General features: G+C 33.9%; 2 protein-coding genes across 2 annotated transcripts; both read right to left on the reverse strand.

The window, feature by feature from the left end:
- Window positions 1-7,213: 7,213 nt before the first annotated feature.
- Window positions 7,214-12,490, reverse strand: LOC136818375 (uncharacterized). Its single transcript, XM_067074713.1, has 6 exons — window positions 12,203-12,490; window positions 11,722-11,910; window positions 9,859-10,115; window positions 9,407-9,580; window positions 8,549-8,869; window positions 7,214-7,847 (listed from the first exon to the last, which is right to left on the reverse strand). The coding sequence occupies exons 1-6, from the start codon at window positions 12,484-12,486 to the stop codon at window positions 7,708-7,710; spliced, it is 1,365 nt and encodes a 454-aa protein (XP_066930814.1). The 5' UTR covers window positions 12,487-12,490; the 3' UTR covers window positions 7,214-7,707.
- Window positions 12,491-13,309: 819 nt separating this feature from the next.
- LOC136818374 (uncharacterized) lies at window positions 13,310-21,243 on the reverse strand. The gene is made up of 6 exons (XM_067074712.1): window positions 20,942-21,243; window positions 20,441-20,632; window positions 19,675-19,904; window positions 19,291-19,491; window positions 17,391-17,762; window positions 13,310-13,504 (listed from the first exon to the last, which is right to left on the reverse strand). The coding sequence occupies exons 1-6, from the start codon at window positions 21,214-21,216 to the stop codon at window positions 13,347-13,349; spliced, it is 1,428 nt and encodes a 475-aa protein (XP_066930813.1). The 5' UTR covers window positions 21,217-21,243; the 3' UTR covers window positions 13,310-13,346.
- Between the last annotated feature and the right edge of the window lie 404 nt (window positions 21,244-21,647).

Raw genomic sequence — 21,647 nt, forward strand, 5'->3', positions numbered from 1 at the left:
GATTGCCACATTTGAGATATCCAAATGAGAATACTTGTACTGTACAACCAATCCTGATAACTTCATTTGTTATCTCTTTAATTATGCTTTCTTGATGTTTTAGTTTTGGCTTAAAAATAAAATGAAAACAATGAATAATGAGATAGAGACTGAAAAGTTCAGTATGTTTATGGTTTATGCCCCAGCGGTTGGCTTGAATGGGCTTTTTTGGCTGCGTGAATGCTTGAAAATTGAAAAAAATTGCATGAATAGGAAGCCTATACTAGACGTCACCCGCGTTTTACTACGCGAATAACATTCCAGTTTTTAGTGAGGTACTCGCTAGTGATGAATGGGTGAATTGAAAGAAAATGCGTGAACGTGAAAATCCACTTTTTGATTGCGTAAATGCGTGAATTTGAGCTATTTTTTGGGTGAATTCGTGAATATTCCCTTTGTTCAATGATCATGTGCAAATTTCCCCAATTTCAAATTTTTCCAATTTTTCCGAAAAATTTTCCGATTTCGGATTTGCGTGAAACTCGAGAAAAATATGCGTGAATGCGTAAATTTCGAAAAAAAGATTTTGCTGGGGGGGGGGTCTCCTATATTGATGTAACTTAAAGGAGCGTTTGACGAGAACAAATTTGGTGCCATGGGTTTTATTTAGTTTTAGTAGTAAAGCAAAAATCGAGAAACAAATAACTTCAATCACATAAGTGATTCCTTTGTCTTGAATGATGAACAGATAGATGTATTATGATATTTGACAATAGATTCATATTTACAATATTTAGAATTCCTCTTCATATGAGTACAATAAAAAAGTTAATATAAAATTTAGTGACATTTACATTAAAAGTAAAATTCAGCAATAAAATGTATGTGTGTCCGCGTTCCGTTTAAAAAAGCTAGTCTTGAAGCTTTGTTTTGACCATTTTGATCATGAATAATAAATAACTCAAAGAAGAGTAATATTTTGTGACCTACACGCTTTTTTTTATGTTTTTATAAGAATACACTTTATAAGAATTTCCATGATGAAAATGGCCAAAAAATTAAGAATATGGTAAGAATATCACCATCATGGAATTTAGCAACTGAACCTAAGAATGCCATTTCTAATGCATTTTAACCTGCAGATTGCCAATTTCGATCTTAACCTAAGAATACCGTAAGAATATTTTTGGATGATTTTCGCCAAAAAGTTAAGAATATCCATGATGAAATGAAAAAACACCATTCTTATAAAAAAAAAACGTGTAATCAAAGGCTGCATAAATGTTTCATCTAGGGCGAGACCAATTTAATTTGCTGTTCTACAGGCAGATCGTTAAAAAAATATGGGTCAGTCGGTCGGTAAAATAAGAATAAATCTTTCATTTAGTCAGCCAGGACCGAAGAACAGCAAATTAAATTGGTATTGCCCTAGTTTGCAAAGAATGGCAAGGCTGCACTCGAGGAAAAATTCGGAAATACCAAGTTCCGCACTGGAAGAGTGCACCTGATAATCTTGGTCCGGATAAGGTGCACCTATACCTCGGAAATTGGCCCAAAAAGGCAAAAAATTGTTAAATTAGCTGCACTTGGGGTCAAAAAACCGTCTGCACTTGCACGTGAAAACCTCAAATTTTGCACCTGCACTCGACTCTTTCCGAGTGGTGCACTCGACATCTCCAGCAAACATACCACACTCTGCAAACTGGGTCTCGCCTAGCCAGGAAAGTCTAAAAAAGATTTCCGTCTCACAAAATGATCAATGGTACTATATCATCATATTTACAAAAATTTCAAATGTTTTATGCCATACTATGCCCATACGTTCCCTGCAAAACATCTTCGTAAGATGGTGGAGGAGCCTCTTCGTTGATATTATTTTGAGGTGAACGATTTGATCGTGGTAGTGCAGATGGATAATTGGAATGTGGATTGTAGGCTGGCGGTGTTTCGTCTGAAAAGGTGAAAAAGAACGAAAAAGTGAAGTATGAAGACCTTTTGTACCAAAGTTTTAAATGCTGAGATTTAAAAGCATCTCGTCTTGGCTACCTTAAAGGAAGAAATTTTGGCGGAAAAAAAATTTGGCGGATTTGGCGGATTTAGTCAAAATCCGCCAAGTAAGTTCCCGCCAAAATTTATTTTTTCCTCCATCCGCCAAATTAAATTCCCGCCAAATTTAATTTATTTCATGCACGCCCCAAATTGGTGCTATTTCATAGCTTCAGCCCCCCTTACTAAGGGGCTAAGAAATATTGGGCCTTTAAAGTACCTGGGGCTAAGATTACCATTGGGGGGACCTTACTTTGTTGGGGAGAGCTAGAAACCTGGCTGAAGCTATGTATTTCAAACCTTAAAACAGGTTTTTTTGTTGATTTAATAACGCTTTTGGCCAAAAATATCCTGCAACCGCCAAATTAAATTCCCTCTGAAAAAACTTTTTCGGCCATCCGCCAAATTAAATTCCCGCCAAAATTTCTTCCTTCAAGGTAAACTATTTTGAAAATATATAGTTTTGCCTGTTGACCTATACTACCTTACAATGTATTTAAACGGCTTTGGAGATTAGCAGGAAGTGCTGCCATGTTACTCTATACATACAAGTAGTCGCCAAATTGGACCCTGTCGTAGTCTATGGTCCAGGGACCGTACAGAACTATCATTGTACTACAAAAAGTTTTCTACCCTACACTTCTTTCTATCTATACCCAAAAAGGAACCTATTCAAAATGTATGAAAGCAATATAGCCGTATATGGTCCTGTTTTTTCCATATCCTGCTAAGATACGAAGGCGCGATTCAAGGACGTTATGAGTCTAAAAAGTAATATAATTCACCTGTCAATTGAGTATCAGTTAAATTTCCATTGGTGTTGTTTACACTAGTCATCGAGTTTCTTTGGTCTATATGATTTAGTTCTTCATCTTCATCTTCATTAGGACTAGGTGTATTTATCGGTATTGTGACTTCACCATTACTCTCACCTGTACCCTTCTTAACCCTACAATATAAACAACAGAGACACACCATAACCGCACATATGGCAAGCACCATGATGGAAATGAAAGATGATGACGAGGAAAAATCTTCGTCTTCTTCGTCATCGTATGAAGTTGTAGGAGCAACAGTCGTAGTTGTCACTAAAAAAAACGATATTGATTTTATAAGAACAGTTTAGCTAAAAACTCCAAAAGCAAATTGAAACAAAAATACTGAGCCTGGAATGGCTGCATTTTTAAGCAAATTGACGTCATTTAAATGATAAAAAAACAACTTTCGACGCTCCTCAATTTTGACGAAAGAAAAGTCAACCTCTCAAAGCCTATACCAAGTCAACATTTTATACTGCCAAATTTTCATCATTGATTGTTGATGGTGGGAGAGGGTAGGGTTGTAGGGAAAAATAAATAGAAAGTTCTGGTCGCAAAAATCAGTTTTATTGACAATTGAATCATGCTTGATGGTGAGGGTTGTTATCAATAATGATTTTGTGTGAAAAATTGTGGTATTGTCATTTTGCATCAGTGTGCAAAGTTTCATAAATAAATATAAAGTACAGCTCAAGAAATTCAAGAAAAACTGTCTTTCCGGCGAAAATAGGTTGTTCCAGCGATTTTTAAATAGTTCCGGCTTCAAAAATCAATTTTATTGAAAATATTGAATATTGAAAAACGACGATTTCCGGCATAATTCCGGCATTTTCCACCGGGAAAAAAAATTTCTCAAAAATCGAACTCGGCCATGTTTTGGGCATTGTTAATACACATCTTTGAGCAAAAAATAAGAAAAAACTAATGATAAAATCTCGAGAAAATGCCAAAAAAAACAGATTTTCCGGCAAAATTTTTTTTTCGAAAATCGGGCTGCGTCACTTTTTAGGAATCATCATTTTGCATCATTGTGCCAAAAAAACAGAAAAAGGTAATGAGCCAATCCCGCGAGAAAAGCTGGTAACAGACGAACGAAGGAACGAACGAACATGGTTTAATTTAAAGGACCTCCACCGGGGTACCCAGAGGTAGGTCCAAAAATGACACGTGTACATTAGGTCTTATACCTTCATCCCCGTAAGCCATATAACCAATAAGAAATCCTCTGTTTTCTTTTTGATGGTTTGAATAAGCTTTGAACAACACTGTGAAACTTGAAGTTGCATAAAGTTTTTCTGAATCAGAGTAAATAGCATACAGCTTTTTCTCAGTCCAACGATTGTAATCTTTCGTATCTAAAATTACAAGAAATGCTTTGATAGTGTACGTGTGTGAAACAACCATAGGTAAAGCAAGAGAAACAAATTGTAAATATAACGAACAAAAAAGTAATTCAACTTTTTTTACGAGACTTCTGAACTTCTTCAGGTATCGTAAAACATAGTTGATTTTACTTTTAGGTTCGTTATAAACAACCGATGATAGGAATAGTAGACACATCAGTAAACTAAGAAGTCTGGAATGTCGAGAGTCTTAAAGACTACCGAGTCAGAGAGTGCAGAATTTCTTGGTTTTAGAGATTGTTATATATTTTAATAATACTTACTATAATACTTCAATTTAATAAAATCTCTTTGAGATAAGTCTAAATCGATTATAACAATCATCATATGTGTACGTTGTGGGGTGATCCGCCATTCACAGGTTTCAGTGTAGCTAACTCGACTTCTGTAAGGGTCTGGCCAATGTGGTGTTGCTATTAGACCACTTGACAAAGTCAGTTCTTGCTTAGGACCAGGGCTAAATGAATAGGGTATAATCAATATATGCTTGGTAAGGCAGCGTTTACAAAAGAAAACAGAACAGAGCTTCATTGTAATGGAACTAAATTTCAGGGGATAAAATTTCCTCCATAATTCATCTAATTTAATTATCCACTAATCAACTCAAGGACATAAATTATTTGGGATTAATTCAAAATCCTTTAACTATTTGTAGTTGTGTGGGCACCCATTTCCTATTGTCGACTACCCTATGATGCAATCATGCTGCAACGGCCGAACTTTCCTCTAATTATAATATTTTAATACGTTTAAGTATTTATAAGGAACCCATTTAAAATGTGATTCGTAAATCAAGGAGTAATTCCGCTAGCCTAGTTTCTATTTCTCTATTTCATAATGATTCAATATGAAGACCTCAAAACATGAATGATTGTTGTTGACAGCTTGGCACATATATGTCAGTTGTTTCAAATGACTGGGAATCAGGAAGGGGTCCTAATTTCAAATAAATGAAAATTTGTTCATACCATTTATTGTCAAGACCATATCTGTAAAGATTTTCATTGTCATAATATGCTTTAAATTGAACAGGCGTGTTAGCAATTTGTTTTGAAATTCTGTAAATAATTTCAATACAACCGTCACGAGATAAAATCGGGAAAGGCTTGTCAGAATTCAATGAACAAAATCTTCCAACTTCTTCTTTGTTAATTCCACATCTATGGTAATAACAAAAATTCAAGTACTGTTTCGGGCGCCACAAAATTTTCTCTCTTTTAGAATAAGGGGAATCTCCCGAGATCCTTGTATTTTTAAAAGATCAATCTTCCTGCAACTACAAGAGAATTTGAGTACACTCAGATTATCAAAAGTTATGGCCAAATTAAAAAATATATATTTGCAATTTTTAACAGAAGGAGGAAAGATTTTCCCTTCTAGGCGGTACGTTTATTTGAACAAAAAAAGTAGTTAGAAGTGTCTTAAGATGGAAACTTAGATAGTTGTATTCTTTTAGTATTTAAAATGACATTTTGAGCGTAAATAGATAAACGGGAAGGTAAAAACAAGGTCCTTAGCTTTATTAAATTATGTAAAATTTTCAAAATTATGTAACAAATGCCCTCTTTTTACAAACGATCCCCTCAAATATGTTTTTTCAAAGTAACAAGGTAACAATTTAATAGAAGTCAAACAGTTTGAAAGAGCTAAATTGCCTTTCATTTGTAAAAGAAAAAGAAAACAAACCAAAATATCTGAATGTTCATGTTTGCATAAAATTCTGGTGAAAAGTGAAATCTAGATTATATTCAAATAAATAAAATAAAATTCTGCCAGAATGAATAAAGATTTATAAACTTTTTTAGCTGAAAACTGTATGTTATCAACAAAAAGCTTACCCGGTTGAGACTAGCACGAAATTATTGAAACAATCTGGCATGTTTGATGGTATATCAAATCTGTCGGACCATGTTAAGGTAATAAAATTGATATTGTCGGAATTGAACTGGTTAGCATTGATCTTGTATACACAGTACAAGTCATCTGACTCAGGCTTTTTATTTGTATACATTGGTGCAACAATGCCCGAACTACCGTTATATTCAAGGGTACCACATTTATAATATGTATAATAGCAAGTAACAACATGTACTATAACATAGTGTCTTATAAAAAAATCAAATGAATTCATTTCTTGTTGGTAAAGAAGTATATAAAACAAGGTCCAGAAACCAATCACCAAAACCCGACTTTCAACAATGTTGATTCTGCCAATCTCATTTCTTTAGATATTTATTGTTAATTTGTTTGTTGTTGTTGTTTGTTTTTTTACTACTAGCAAAGAAAAAAGAATTAATTAAAGATAAACCATATCAATTACATTGAAATTTAAACTTTAATATCGAGAAGTTTATTAGAGCCTAGGGTATTAATTCTCCTATAAATATAATGATGATGGATGTTGCAAGTTACTTGCTGGATAGCTATAGCACGCCGTTATATACTGATTTTTTTCTCGTAGCCAAAATTGAATGAGTCTTCTTGGAAGAAACGTGTTTATTATTGTATTGACAATTTTATACTTTTATTTATACTTTTTACAAGTTATATGCATATATAAATACTCATGTGAGAAAAACTACTACTAGCTAAATAACTAAGAATTAGAATTTTGTATTTAATTAAAATAATGGAAAATACCAGGTATGTATAGATTACTAGTCCAACAAATGACACTCAAGAAACTTTTACACGAAAAAAATTCAGCTAAAGAATGACCCATGGAGATAAATTTACGAACGGTTTCCTACCCCAGACAAATAAAATCTACTAGTGCGTCCCTAAAAAAACGGGAAAATCTTTGTATAAACTAAAATCCTCATAATTTATGCGGAATTTCATTACTTGTATACTTGACATTTCCAAACTTTAGCTAGTTTACTGCATATAATATGTACCAAAATCTTTAAAAATTGGTGATGAAGAAAAATTTAAAAAAAATCCATATCAAAAACCTTTTCAATCATCTTGGAAATTGAATATATATTGATTACAAAGAGAATTGTAATCTTATTTTAATCATCTTAAGCCCAGTTCAGGTGATAAGTTTGAGGGAGGGTTTTACTAAAGATTTGTCCGCTTTTTTCGGGACACACTGTAAATAAAAAAACATCATTATACAGGTAAAAATTAACTTCCTAAAATTTAACAAGAAAACTGATTATACGAAGGAGGTATTTTCGAATATGGATACTCGCTATATAGAAATTGCCCTTAACATTTTGGGAATAAAAAATTTCATAAAAAAGGGCAATTTCTATATAGCGAGCATACTTATTCGAAAATACCTCCTTTCTAATCTTTTTTTTGTATCTCTATTTATTCACTTTTTATTCATATTATTATTGATTACCCTTAATGGTACTGAAAATTTCATAAATAGAGATACAAAAAAATAGAATAAAAATTAAGTGTGTAGAAAATAGATGGATATATATCTCATACGTCAAATGTCACTCATATCATCCATACGTTCCCTGCAAAACATCTTCATAAGATGGAGGAGGAGCCTCTTCGTTGATATTATTTTGAAGTGGACGATTTGATCGTGGTGGTTCAGTTGGATAATTTGAATGTGGATTGTAGGCTGGTGGTGCTTCCTCTAGAATACAGAAACAAAGATAAGGTTAAGAAAAGTACTATGCTTTATCGGGGAAAACTTCCCAAAGAAGGCTATTTTATTAAAGGAAAAACGAAATTAGCAACTCTATCAATTCATAATATGATGATATGAGCCCTCCCCACTGGGGAATGGGTTCTACCATAGATTTATAAAGCCTGAAGGACTTGATGTCGTGCTTTAAGCCATCGCTGACTTAGGTAGAATTTCCTACCTAACCACGGCACACTTCTCAGCAAAAGTACGCCATCTAGCCCTTCGGGATTTTTAAATCTATGCGTCCTACTCCTTGCGAAGTAGGAATTCCTCCTTTTCCAAGTTGGAACGCTTAGCGTTGTACAGACACCGCTGGTTCTGTGCACGCGAGACACAATTACCACGATTCATAGCGATGACATTCGAACTGCGCGGGAGAGCATATAGCTTGTCGCAGGCGCAGAACGGGATGAGTGACGCCACACACCACAATGTCTGGCATATCACCCACACCCTTGCATCAGAGTAGTGGTACCCGATTCCCCTCACATGGTATGGGTTGACCCGGGCGAAGGTGTGTTCACTTGTCAAGTGAACCGTGGTACTACAGTGGGAATCGAACTCGGACCTCCCAGACGGGAGTTAAGAGCGATAGCCACCACACCAATACGCCTATAATTTATAATATGATAAGCAATATAACTTACCGGATAATTGAGCATCAGGTAAATTTCCATTAGTCTGGTTTACGCTAGTAATCGAGTTTCTCTGGTCTATATGATGCAATTCTTGATCACCCTGACGGACATGAATGATTAACCTTGGTTGTAGATTAGGACTTGGTCTATTCAAGGATCTTCTTTCTTCCTCATTTAACTCATTACTTGAAGCATTTTCATTTCTTCGTGTTGAGTGTCTGCTACAATACCACGAACAAACACCAAGTACACCAATGCTACATGCCACAATGACAAAAATGATGAAAGGAGAGAGACCATCGTCGTCATCCTTCTTTTCCGAGTCTGTCACTGAAAGATAAAATTATGAAATAAAAGAAGATATTATATAGAAATTATTAATTCATATTCATGTTATTACTTGTTAATTTCATTTGTGCCTGAATGTCTAAATGTCAAAATTTATTAAAAATTTTGAGTATTTAAACGCTTTTCAGAATTTACAGTTTGTGCGAGCATTGCGATTTAAGAACTTTTTTTTCACCGGATATTTCGATTTGGGAGGAGTTTAGTGGCTTTAAGGTTTCTCTACTACTCTTCTTTGCCTTATTGGAACAATTTTGAGCTTTATGATCCTGTGATCCTCAAGTCTAATGTTAAACCTCAAAAGTTTTGTATGAAATTCCCATTTTTATTAAATATTTTAGTTTTAATTGTATACATATACACACAATGCCATAATTATGCTGGAGATAGACGACACAACAAAGTAAGGTTTATAAGACGCTGTTCACTGAATAAGGGACGACAAAACTTGTTCGAGACATTCCAGTGTTAGAGGTTCAAGTTAAAGAGACTGCACTGCACCAGAAAGAAGTGTATTACTACCTTTTTTGTAAGACATGTAACCAATCAGAAAACCTCTACCATTTTTGTGATCCAAATAATGATTTTCATATACTTTGAAAGTCACCCTGAAACCTGAAGCCGTGTACAAATTTTCAGTGTCTTTGTCTTTTGCATAGAGCTTCTTCTCAATCCAATGGCTGTATTCACTGCTGTCTAAAATAAATCAAAGTCAATAAGACAATTTTTTTTAAGAAAAATTCTCCCAAAGCTTTTCTGGGAAAGTTGGATCGCATACACCTAACATAAAGAGTTTTACTCTAACATGATAGAGTCGATATTTACGTTCAGGGGCTTTATAGTCTAGGACTTTTAGACAGTTGTTGGATTGTTAGGACGAGGTCAACGGCCAACTGGCTTGGCGCGGAAAGCGGGAGCGAGATTCGAGCCAGGTATCCCGATTTGAAGCCATGCGCAAGAAATGCTCGACTTACAAGTGACTCCTTCACGTTTATTGTCTAGACTGTATCCAAGCTTCAAAACGTCTCTACGACTTGATAGAGCTGAAGGACGCTTATCTGAAGCAAAATCTACATCCATTATAACAACCACGATGTTTGTATGTTCAGGAGCGATTTCCCATTTGCACGATTGTGAATACTGATATCCTACTTTTTGTCTGTAAGGACTTGGCCAATACGGTGTTGATATAAGACCATTTGATGCAATCAGCTCTTTGCGAAGAAAAGGACTGTGGGCAAAAAGTAAAAACTGTTCGTAAGTTGGAACACGATAATTTCTTCAAACAACTATGTCCTTATTTTTGTAAGAGCCAGTTTTTAACCCTTTCAGTCCCAGAGTTTTCACAGTTACTTTCCCAGAGCCGTAAAATGAGTTTTTGAATGCATTTACTCATGCTTCAATATCTCTGGAATCACTAAACCTAGTCCTCTCAAGTTTTCACCCTTTTTCACTTATAGTATGAGGATCATTTTGACAGAAAAAAATTTGCAAAATGACGTCATCAGCGTGTCACGTGACCAGAGAAAGCAAAAAAAAATTTGAAAACAGCAATTTTTTGCCATTCAATGGTAATTTTTTTTATGAAAAAATGATTTAAACCCATTCATTCTTCTGATAAATGTTTAGCACAACAGTATCTACTAACTGAAAAAAGAATTGTTTGATTAGCCCTCATAGAAAAATCATAACGATTGATAGAAGCTGTAAAAAATCCCATTTTCGGCCTTACAGATTTTGCTTGCAAAAATTTTTGTAAATACTTTTGTAAACAAAACTTCTTACTCGAACAAGCTTTTTTTACGCGGTCTTTTGCACACGACGCGCTATCTTATCTTCTTTGAAAGCTGTTTAAAGACATCTCTTTATTTCCCGCCAAAACATCACAATTTGAAAAATAAATCAGGGACCGCTATGCAGTCCTCTGGGAAAAAACGACGGGTCTAAAGGGACCGCAGTGCGGTCGCGTGGGACTGAAAGGGTTAATATTCGTTAAGGTTTGCCTGTTCTTATATATTTTAGCACGTTGATCCTATAATTGTTCTTTGCTTTCATTAATATTATTTATAGAGATGTCTATACCCTACTTCTACTGATTCGAACTCAGGACTTCATGTCTAATGCAATTGCGCCTGTTTTTTGTCAAAAAACGGCTTTGAAGGGTCAAAATATTCATTGACCTCATTTTTGACGTATGGTACTAATGTTTTTCTAAATCTACATCAAATTTGAAACATTCTGGTATGCAATATGACCATGTTTTGGGAAAGTCAATTTTATTATCCACTACCATAATGAGCTTTCAAATAGAACTTCAAGGGCCTTACGATTTCTTTGGGGTCTAACCAAGAAGAAGAAAATGATTTTTTCATACCTAACATAAGTATAGGTACCTAAAAAGTATAAGTTTTATGAACTGAAATTCAATTAGGTAATCTTCAGGTCAAAAAAACTTTTTAACTGGGCATTTTTGATAAAATCTTAACTTCGAATTTTACGAGACTTTGCGATAGTTGAAATTATCGAAATTAGGTATTTCATTAAAGCACATTTTATAAGAGGTTGTAAAAAAGTTTGTAAAAAGCTGACTAAAACAACCAATGGCACAGGAATCCTCAGAGGGTTAGAACAGCTAACTGGGGAGTTAGACATTGATTTTGGTACAAGTTGCAAGGTATTTTGAATTACTTTCTATAAGCCCTTTTATATCAAGTGGTCAGGAGTTATAGCCGGGTTTGCCGCGGGTTGGAAGGGTTGATAAAAAAACGGCTAGAAGTAGTAACAATGAAAGAAACAAAACAAATCTTCATTTTCTAGGAAGAAGAAATATTACATACCAATCACTGGAGATTTCATCGAGTCTATTGTCGTCAATAGGCTTGTAAAAAGCAGTAAATTCACCACCTTGCCCTTGTTTTGAAAGTCTATAGACAATGGTAAAACATCCTTCACGTGAATATATCGGAAATGGCTTATCAGCATTCAATGAACAAAAAAATCCAATTTCTTTTTGGTTAGACCCACATCTAAAAAAGTAAAAAAATGCTTGAGACAGTACCAAACTGGAATAATTGGAATATTATCATCAAATCACATAAAATAAAAGCATTCTTAATTTTTTTACATCAATCAAAACTCGAGTCAATAGTAGTAGAATCTTGATAAACTGGATGATTTCTGAAGTCAACTAACATCAAATTATCAAATTATTTTTGAAATTTAGGTTTCAAAGACAACTGACTTCTAGATGACAAGTGTGTATGAAATTCAATGGGAACATTGTGAAACGGTGCAACAAAAAAATGACAAAAAGCCTACCCTGTATAAACTAGTACATTATTACCAAAGCAATCAGGCATGTTTGATCGTACATCAAACGTTTTCCATGTTAAAAGATAACCTGATTTACTCTCAGGATAATACTGTCCAGGATTGATCTTATAAACACAGTATAAGTCCTCTGTATCGGGCTTCCCGTATATAAATACTGGTCCAACATAGCCTGACGAATAGGTATGTTTAAGGGTACCACATTTCAGATAGCAACTAACGATTGAATGTATTATGACATTGTATCTTATGAAAAGTTCCAATAAATACATTAATTTTATTTGATTTTATAAATTTCTGAAAGAAAGAAAAAATAAAATTTAAACTTAGAGATAAATTTAAAATGGTTGATACACTTATTGTTTGTAAAGGAAGTTTGTAAAAAAGATTTTTTTTTCAATTGCCAATGATACTCCCATATCCTGATACATATTGGCAGTAAGTGCTTTTATTTGATTTCCTAATTCAAAGACCAAAGAAATTTTCTTAGAACCATCATAAGTGAATGAGTCTTGTTGCAAAGGGTGCCATGCATATATTTATCCTATGGACAATTTCAAGTTTGTCATTAATATAATTTGCTGATATTTACACTATTTACAATCTATGTGCAAATACTTATGCAAAAAAATTATCTTCTAAAAAATCTAAAAAAGAATTAAGACAAGGGGAAGGTAAAATGAAAACATCAATCACAAACAATAGATTAGACTTGTTTTTGTAAAAGACTTAAGATGCCCAGAAAGATAGCTGAAAATACATCGAATGCGTCGTAGATTATGTTATTTCAACTACGTATACTTTGCCTGAAGCTAAACATTACTAATAGATTTGAAAATTGAAAATGCGTATAAAAAATCATACATGAAAATCAAAATCAATTGATAAAAGTGGAGTTCTCTATCAAAACAAAACAAAAATTGATAACTTCAAAATAATAGCATTCATGATAAAGAAAGATTCAACCTCATTACTATATCGAGACAGGGAGCCAAAAAGGAAACTCTGATACTAGAGATGAAGGATTTTCGAAGGCTTTCAAGGACTTAGGTTTACATTGGCAATACTTTTCAGCCATTTTCTGCAAAAGTTATTGTAGAAACTCCTGTTCGATTCAAAACCAGACTTTATTTTATACCGTACTATCTCCATACATTCCCTGCAAAACATCTTCGTAAGATGGAGGAGGAGCCTCTTCATTGATATTATTTTGAAGTGGACGATTTGATCGTGGTGGTGCAGTTGGATAATTGGAAAGGAGATGGGGATTATAGGCTGGCGGTGCTTCGTCTGAAAAATAATCAATAATAAGTATGAGATTAGAAAGCTATTAACCATAGTCGAACGTACGCAACGCACTGGGCTCAACTTCAATAGCTTCAAATTATTCATAAGCCCGATTGTATAGCATAGATAAAAAATAAATTGGTTAAAAGCGAATTCGAAAAAAAAAACTCAAATATTGTATTGATGAAATCGATAAACCTAACTAAAAAGTTAATTTTTTTATCAAATTAGCAATTTGATGGACTTTTTAAAATCCTTATGCTGATCTATTTCTAGTAAAAGCTAAGACTTTTTCAATGGGATGAGATTAGCTTTTTTCACTTTTCGTTTAATACAGTAAATTAATTCCAACATGCAAGCAGCATGAAAAACAAATAGACAAACTCTCTGATTGGATAAAATTTTTTAGAGCAACTTTTAAAACACCCTTCTTAAACTAACAGAGAATCACAAAAATGTGATACGATCCGCATCAGTAAGATTCTAGCGATTTCATTGGTCAAAAGACATCACGTGGAGGTGGGATATATACCGTATCTGTCTTCCTCACGTTCGATTGAGAAAAAAAGAAGACATTGCATATTGAGGAATGCGCTTTTGGATGTTTATCAAGATTCAAATGTTTTGTTTTGAAAAGACAGAAAAGACAAAATAGGATAGAAACATGAATTGTCGGCTTTGAGAAGTCAACAAACAGGACTTTAAAAAGTTATTTCATTTTTATATTTATATGGATACATTGCGGTGTTTTTTTTTTCACAAATCCCACTTTCACAGTTTGATTCACTTTGTAGCTCTTTGATGTAAGTATCCCCTTTGCGTAGGGTGTGGCATCAACAGCCATTTTTTAGGTGAAGTCAAAAAATTCAAGATGTAGTATTTTTTTGTGAAAAGTTAACCTATTCCAAGACATTTTGCACAATTTTTAAGGTCGGAAGTCCAAAATTGGTTGTTTCCCCCTGGGGGTACCGATTCGCACTATTGTCAAAAATAGTGAAAAATGGCATTTTTTGCCCATTTTAAGACTATGAAAGCCCAGTAAAGGGTCAAAATGGTTTGTAAATGGTGTCTTGCACTAATATTCAACATAAAAAGACAAAAATAACCCAGCGAGATCGCTCAATGTTTCAATTTCAAGCTAAAAAGGCTGATTTTCTCGGAATCTGGGTAGCAAAATGCATGAAAGCAGCATTTTTGAGGACCCACAACTTTTAAACTTTTTAAGGTAAACACTTGAAATTTTCAGCAATGAAACACTTCAGAGAAAGCTCCAGAAAAAATCAAACTTGAGTTTTCAAATATTTCCTATAAATCCATAATGGCGCCCTAGAAATTGAGTTTTCATGCTAAATACCAATATTTCAAGCTAAAACTTGGTTTTCTTGTGCTAAAATCTCAAAAATGGTTTCAAATGGTGTTCTGAAATTTTTGGGTGTTGAAAGTATTCTGGAAAAACTCTGGGAGAATCAAAATGGTTTGGGTTAGAAATTTGCCAAAGTCCGCCATTATGGAATTGCATTTCCACTTAAAACGCGATATTTAGAGTTAAGTCTAGTTTTCTCAGGCTAAAATCTCAAAAATGGTTTCAAATGGTGTCCTGAAATTTTTTGGTGTTGAAAGTATTCTGAAAATACTCAGGAGAATCAAAATGGTTCGGGTTAGAAATTTGCCAAAGTCCACCATTATGGTATTGTATTTCCCACTATAAAACGCGATATTTAGAGTTAAAGTCTGATCTTCTTAGGCTAAAATCTCAAAAAAGGTTTCAAATAGGGTCCTGAAATCTTTTGGTGTTGAAAGTATTCTGGATATACTCTGGGAGAACCAAAATGGTTTGGGTTTGAAACTTGGCTAAGTCTGCCAATATGGTATTGCATTTCATACTAAAACGTGATATTTAGAGTTAAAGTCTAATTTTCTCAGGCTAAAATCTCAAAAAGGTTTCAAATAGGGTCCTGAAATCTTTTGGTGTTGAAAGTATTCTGGGAACACTCAAGGAAAATCACATGGTTTTCCCAGAGTATTTCCAGAATACTTTCAACACCAAAAGATTTCAGGACCCTATTTGAAACCACTTTTGAGATTTTAGCCTGAGAAAATTAGAGTTTAGCTCTAAATATTGCGTTTTAGTGGGAAATACAATTCCATAATGGCGGACTTTGGCAAATTTCTAACCCGAACCATTTTGGTTCTCCCAGAGTATATCCAGAATACTTTCAGCACCAAAAGATTTCAGGACCCTATTTGAAACCATTTTTGAGATTTTAGCCTGAGAAAATTAGACTTTAACTCTAAATATCGCGTTTTAGTTGGAAATGCAATACCATAATGGCAGACTAGGGCAAATTTCTGACCCAAACCATTTTGATTCTCCCCGAGTATTTTCAGAATACTTTCAACACCAAAAAACTTCAGGACACCATTTGAAACCATTTTTGAGATTTTAGCCTGTGAAAATTGGACTTTAACTCTAAATATCGCGTTTTAGTGGGAAATGCAATACAATAATGGCAGACTTTGGCAAATTTCTGACCCAAACCATTTTGATTCTCCCAGAGTATTTTCAGAATACTTCCAAGATCCAAAGATTTCAGAACACCATTTGAAATCATTTTTGAGATTTTAGCCTGAAAAAACCAAGTTTTAGCTTGAAATATTGGCATTTAGCATGAAAACTCGATTTCTAGGGCGCCATTATGGATTTATAGGAAATTTTTGAAAACTCAAAATTGATTTTTCCTGGAGTTTCTCTGAAGTGTTTCATTGCTGAAAATTTCAAGTGTATACCTTAAAAAGTTTAAAAGTTGTGGGTCCTCAAAAATGCTGCTTTCATGCATTTTGCTACCCAGAATCCGAGAAAATCAGCCTTTTTAGCTTGAAATTGAAACATTGAGCGATCTCCCTGGGGTTATTTTGTCTTTTTATGTTGAATATTAGTGCAAGACACCATTTACAAACCATTTTGACCCTTTACTGGGCTTTCATAGTCTTAAAATGGGCAAAAAATGCCATTTTTACTCATTTTTCGCTTTAGTGCGAATCAAAGACCCCCCTGGGGAATGCTGGATTTTTGACCTAGGAGGTTAAAAATTGCGCAAAATGTCTTACAATAGATTAAATTTTCACAAAAAAATACTACACTTTGAATTTTTTGACATCATGCTAAAAATGGGAGTTGACGATCTACCCTATTTTCTACGCTGAAAATCTGGAATTTTGCTTTTTTTTTTCAATTTTTTATGCCGCCATTATGGATTTTCAGAATCTTTCTAGATTTTCAAATTAACATTTTCTCAGAGTATTTTTGGTATACTTTCACTCCTGAAATTTTCAGATCTGTGGCAAAATTATTTAAAAAGTTATTTAAATTGGAAAATAGCATTTTTTTGCATTTTTTTTTCCTTTTCCCCCCCCCAAAATCGGCCAAAAATAGCCTATTTTTTACATTTTTCGAGCTAATTATCACTTCCATTCAACTTTTTTTGTTTTGTCTCAAAGGAATTTAACCTAAGAAATGCTTTCAAGGTGATTAGAGATGTTTTCAACCTAATTTAGGGCTTAAAGAGGCCAAAAATAGCCATTTTTCACTATTTTTGACGATAGTGCGAATCGGTACCCCCAGGGGGAAACAACCAATTTTGGACTTCTGACCTTAAAAATTGTGCAAAATGTCTTGGAATAGGTTAAATTTTCACAAAAAAATACTACATCTTGAATTTTTTGACTTTGGGTTTTGACGCCACACCCTACCTTTGGAGAGTTCTGAAAGTTTTTCGTGCTTTTGGAAAACATGAAAAGGGACTTCACCGGGATAAATCCGTTACACGGTCGTTATGAGTTGGGATATGGGGTATCCCACCTCGGGTCGACCGTGTAACTAATAATATACCTGTCAATTCAGCATTAAGTAAACTTCCATTAGTCTCATTTATATGGTTTCTTGTGTTTACCCGCTCAATATTATGTAATACTTCGTCTTCATCATGAGCCACATGACTAATCAATCTTGGTTGTGATAATGGATCTGGTCTATTCATAGGCACCCTTGCTTCTTCATTATTTTCGTTATAAGATTGACTTTGCATTGATTGTTTGACACAACACCACAAACAACCGACAATTACACTAATAACACACACCACAATGACAATAATAACAATAGGAGATGAGAAAGTGTCATCTTCTTCTTCAAATTCGTTGTATGAAGGCCAACTTGTTGTGGTCGTTGTGGTCGTCGTGGTCGTCGTGGTCGTTGTTGTCACTGAAAGATTAAGATGAAAAATACACTATTCCTATTCCTAGGTAAATTAAACCTCTGGTAAGTCCCAGTCGAATTCTAATCAAATGTTATGTATTTTGCTTTTTAAAACAACCATACAAACATTATAAACCGACATATGTGATTTAATTTTGGGATTAAACTCTGAACAACAAAATTTTATGTGTCTCAATTTTGCCAGTCTTTAACCCTATTTTTATCAGGGGGGGGGGGGGTGTTTTCCACCAGGCTGGCACTCTTTTGCTAATAGCTCACTGAAAACTTTTTCTAACACTCTGAAAGTTTTTGACTTTTAATATAATCCTATTAGTAGCATGTACACCAAATTTTACAATTATACACCGACCAGATCAGGTTTTATGACTTTTTTGTGCAGGCATATCATAAAATCCAGCTAAAACCCTGTAAAATCCCAAAATCTTAAATTTAGCATAACTTTTGATCTAGGCATCCAATTGACTTCAAATTTTGACAGGTTTTAGGTATCAATGATAAATTTTCAAAAATATTTTAAAAATTTTCAAAAACTGCTGATGTCATCATAAATGACGTCATTGTTTTTTGAAAAAATTTACTCATTTTCTGCATGGATTTTAAGCCTCGATTTTATTAGTACATTAAAAACCGGCAAATTAGTCGCGCGGCTGAGGTCGAAAAAAGTGGCTAGAAAATGATTTTCGTGATACACCTCTTAAATTCCACTTTTTCCGATGGAGACTCTCGAATTAGTATATGTAGATTCCAAAATCAAAAAGTTTCCACGATATTATCGTGCAAGTAACGAGTAAATGGCGATTTTTTGCGTTTCCAGGCAAAATTGCAAGGCCTGAAAATTCATGATTTTTGGGGGGTCTTCAAATTAAAAAAAGACCTATATCACACGATAGAGCTCTTCAAACTGAGCAAAAAAGTGTATTACACCAAAGTCCCAACTTCTCTAGATCAAAAGTTATGGGCCTATTGCCTGGAAACGCAAAAAATCGCCAATTACTCGTTACTTGCACGATAATATCGTGGAAACTTTTTTGATTTGTAATCTACACATACTAATTCGCGAGTTTCCGTTGTTTTTTTTGGAATCTAAAAGATGTATCACGAAATGAAACGTTTTTCGACCTCAGCCGCGCGACTAAATATGTTAAAGGTATTCTTTTTGGCTTTTAGAAATTCAAAACAGAATTGAAAAATCCCCATTCGTTCAACTTTAATTGCTATTTTATTGAATAGTACTTTTTCATTGGTCAGCGATAATTGTGAAACTTTGTGATGACGTCATCACCTTTATGATGACGTCATCAACCCAAATTTTTTTCTATGAACTCCTTTTATGGTAGAGGACATTTGTGCCAAATTTCAAGTCCATACCTTTTCTAGATCAAAAGTTATGCAAGGCTGGTGGAAAACACCCCCCCCCCCCTTGAGAATACAAAATCCGAAAAAGCCTGATAATAATAGGGTTAACACTTAACAGCTCCAGAATCTGGTTCATTCAGTAAAAATGAAACTCTACCTTGATCCCCATAAGCCATATAGCCTACAAGAAACCCTCTATTATCTCTGTTATCCAAATTTAAATTTTCATATGCTGAGAGTGTCAGGCGGAAACCACGAGTCTGCGTTGAACCAGAAGATGTGTACAAGTTCTTAGACTTTGTTGCATCCATGTATGTATAGAACTTCTTCTCAGTCCAACGGCTAGAGTGTCTGGCATCTAAAATAAAACAAAAGCTATAGAAAAGTTCAATTCTAAATGAGGAAAATTTTGAGAGGCCCTATTTAAAAATGGATTTAAAATAGGTAAAAAGCTTTTGCTTGATGTTTTAATACAATAGACTCAAAATAACAAATGCCTTATTTATAATTCAAAAATCGCAAAATCAATATCTTTCCTTACCAATGTATTCCAGCTTCAGAACATCTTTATTTCTTGAGGAAGATGACGGACGCCTATCAACGGCAAAGTCTATATCCATTATTACGACCATCACATTTGTACGTTGAGGGGTGACTTCCCATTTGCACATTTGTGTATCATAGAATCCTACGTTTTCTCTGTAACGACTTGGCCAATGTGGTGTTGATATAAGACCATTTGATGACGTGAGTTCCTTCCGAAGACTAGGACTGGTAAATCGTAAAAATTGTAAAATCAAATTAAATCAAAAATCTAGCTGAAGCTGAACGAAAAAGCAACCAAAAATTCAATTCATTACTCTTTTTTCATTTTCACTAGGAATTTTGTTACAATTAGCGCATCGCACTGAATATAAAATAGATTTTATTTTGACATAATCGTTACTCTCGTGTTTGTACGAGTTCCAATCCAATCAACCTTTGTGTCAATCTCCTTTGCAAGTTAATTGCATCATTTGACAAAAGATATATAACAACTTGCACATATCTTTAATTGAGCCGCATCGAATTGTGGCATTGCAACTCATAAATAAAAACAAAAGAGCAGGGACTGAAAAGCAGGGAATGGAAAAATTTTCTGATATTGTATAAAAAACATTGTTTAAAATAAGAGATTAAAAAGTTTTTTTCTAATTCATGATTGTACCACTTCATATCATTCTGAGAAAAGGGGTATGGACTCTATTGGCATTAGTATGAGAACAAAAGAAAACTTTCATTCCCCAGTAAGATAAAATTGTACATACCAATCCTGCGAAAGTTCATTTGCTGCATCTTGATTGTAAATAGTTTTATATTTTGCTGTGAATCTACCACCTATACTTTGTTTTGAAAGTCTGTAAACAATGGTAATACACCCATCACGAGAATATATTGGGAATGGCTTATCAGCATTCAATGAACAAAACCGTGCAACTTCTCTTTTGCCACCCCCACATCTGAAAAAAATTAAAAACTTTAAGATAGTAACAAATAATATGAACACCATAAAACTTAAAAGTGTCAACGACGAGTCAGTATCAAGATAGATTTATGGTTTTTCTGAAACAACCTAAAACAAATGAAGCTAGTCTAAAAATGATTAAAAAGAAATGAAAATTCAAAGAAAGATATGAAGATTTACATTTTATTTAAATTGTTCTGCATAGTCAGAACCATTTATTTACATTGGTATTTCAATTCATTTTTATAATTTTAATTATCTATTACTATCTCAAAGAAAACGTGTGATTAAAAAAAAAACCTACCCTGTAAATACCTGCACCCGATTAAATAAACAATTAGGCATGTCTGATCTTATGTCAAACTTTTCCCATGTCAACACAGTACTTGATCCATAATATTCTTTAGTGTTGATCTTGTATTCGCAATGTAAACTCTCCTTGGCTGGCTTCCTGGATGTATATATTGGTCCAACATAGCCTGACCGATGGTTATGTTTAAGGGTACCACATTTTAGATAGCAGCTAACGATTGTGTGTATAATGACATTGTATTTTATGAAAAATTCCAATAAATACATTTACTGTTTTTTCCTTTCTTACTAATTCTAAAAGAAGCAATATAACAAAATTCAGACTGTAAATTTGAGCAACACTTAACTTTAAGAAAGATTTTTTTTAATTTTATATGTAGCAGGATGGTATGTTGAGGGGTACCTCAAAATGTAAGTGCATGTTGATAAAGCCATTACCGATTCATTTTCTTAGAACCATAAGTGAAAGAGTCTACTTGAAAGAGGTCCCATGCATTCATTCTTCCTATAGACAATTTCAAGTTTGTCAATAATATAACTTGTTGATAATTTTACACTATTTACAAAATCTTTAAAAAATCATTGAGTGTATGTATGTAATAGTTTATTTCATGTAGGACAAAAAGGTAGCAACAAAGGCTAATTAAAGTCAACGCTACTTTACAATTTAACAAGCTTGATGCTGAATGGATCTGCCT

The sequence above is a fragment of the Clytia hemisphaerica genome, unplaced genomic scaffold (assembly GCF_902728285.1).
Source record: "Clytia hemisphaerica strain Z4C2 unplaced genomic scaffold, Clytia hemisphaerica genome assembly, whole genome shotgun sequence".
Taxonomy (NCBI): Eukaryota; Metazoa; Cnidaria; class Hydrozoa; order Leptothecata; family Clytiidae; genus Clytia; species Clytia hemisphaerica.